Source organism: Sinocyclocheilus anshuiensis, unplaced genomic scaffold (assembly GCF_001515605.1).
Source record: "Sinocyclocheilus anshuiensis isolate Anshui unplaced genomic scaffold, SAMN03320099.WGS_v1.1 scaffold834, whole genome shotgun sequence".
In the NCBI taxonomy this organism is placed as follows: Eukaryota; Metazoa; Chordata; class Actinopteri; order Cypriniformes; family Cyprinidae; genus Sinocyclocheilus; species Sinocyclocheilus anshuiensis.
Window position 1 is genome coordinate 445,390 of NW_015540885.1, and position 907 is coordinate 446,296.

Consider the following 907-nt stretch of genomic DNA (forward strand, 5'->3'; position numbering starts at 1 on the left):
AGTGCTACTCGTCTACAAATTTTCCAATGTTTTTCCTCAAATGATTTTACACATTTCCTTTAAACTATATGGGTCAGTGCTCTCTAAACAATTAACATATTCTGAACGCTACACAGTTTTCATAAACGGTTTGCACATGTTTTGTATTGTAGGCCAACCTTTTTAGGCCTAAACTTTATGTATTTGAATTGCATATAAAATTTACATCCATTTTGGATTACACAGTTTTAACATAAACTAATAAACTTAATGTGATACATATTTCACAGTCATACATAAAACGGGAAAGATTTATGTAATAGTACTAATGTTTTAAAATACAGAATAAATAGGTTTATATATTTATCATCTGTAAATCTAATTTCTTTCAATCTCATATATGAACTAATTGAATATTACTTGTTCAACAGCCATATTTTAATCAAATAAAATATGTGTGGAGTGAGAAAAAGAGGAGTGTGTAGTGAAAAAGGAGGAAGAGGAGAAGAAGAAGAAGAAGAAGAAGAGGAGAAGGAATATGAGAAAGATGTGAAGAAAAATGGTAAATGGGAACTGAGAGGCTTGACGAAAAACACATGGAAAAATATATTAAACATTATTACATTATTATTATTATTATTGTTGTTGTTAATACAAAATATTGTTACAATAAAATAACTATTTTATTTGAATATATTTCAAAATGTAATTTATTCCTGTAATGCAAAGCTGAATTCTCAGCAACCATTGCTTCAGTATTCAGTGTCACATGATCCGTCAGAAATCTGAAATTTTAGTATTAATATTGCGGAAAACATGATACATTTCTTCAGTATTCTTTTGACTTTTAATCAATTTAATGCATCCTTGTTAAATAAAAGTGTCTATCCATCCATCCATCATCTATCTATCTATCTATCTATCTATC

General features: G+C 28.0%; 1 protein-coding gene across 1 annotated transcript in view; it reads left to right on the forward strand.

Annotated features, from left to right (window-relative positions):
- Nucleotides 1–432: 432 nt before the first annotated feature.
- LOC107688667 (5-hydroxytryptamine receptor 1F-like) overlaps nucleotides 433–907 on the forward strand; it is a 21,867-nt gene continuing 21,392 nt past the window's right edge. The window contains exon 1 of the mRNA XM_016486390.1: nucleotides 433–541. Coding sequence (XP_016341876.1) covers nucleotides 433–541 — 109 coding nt within the window. The remainder of the gene's footprint in view (nucleotides 542–907) is intronic.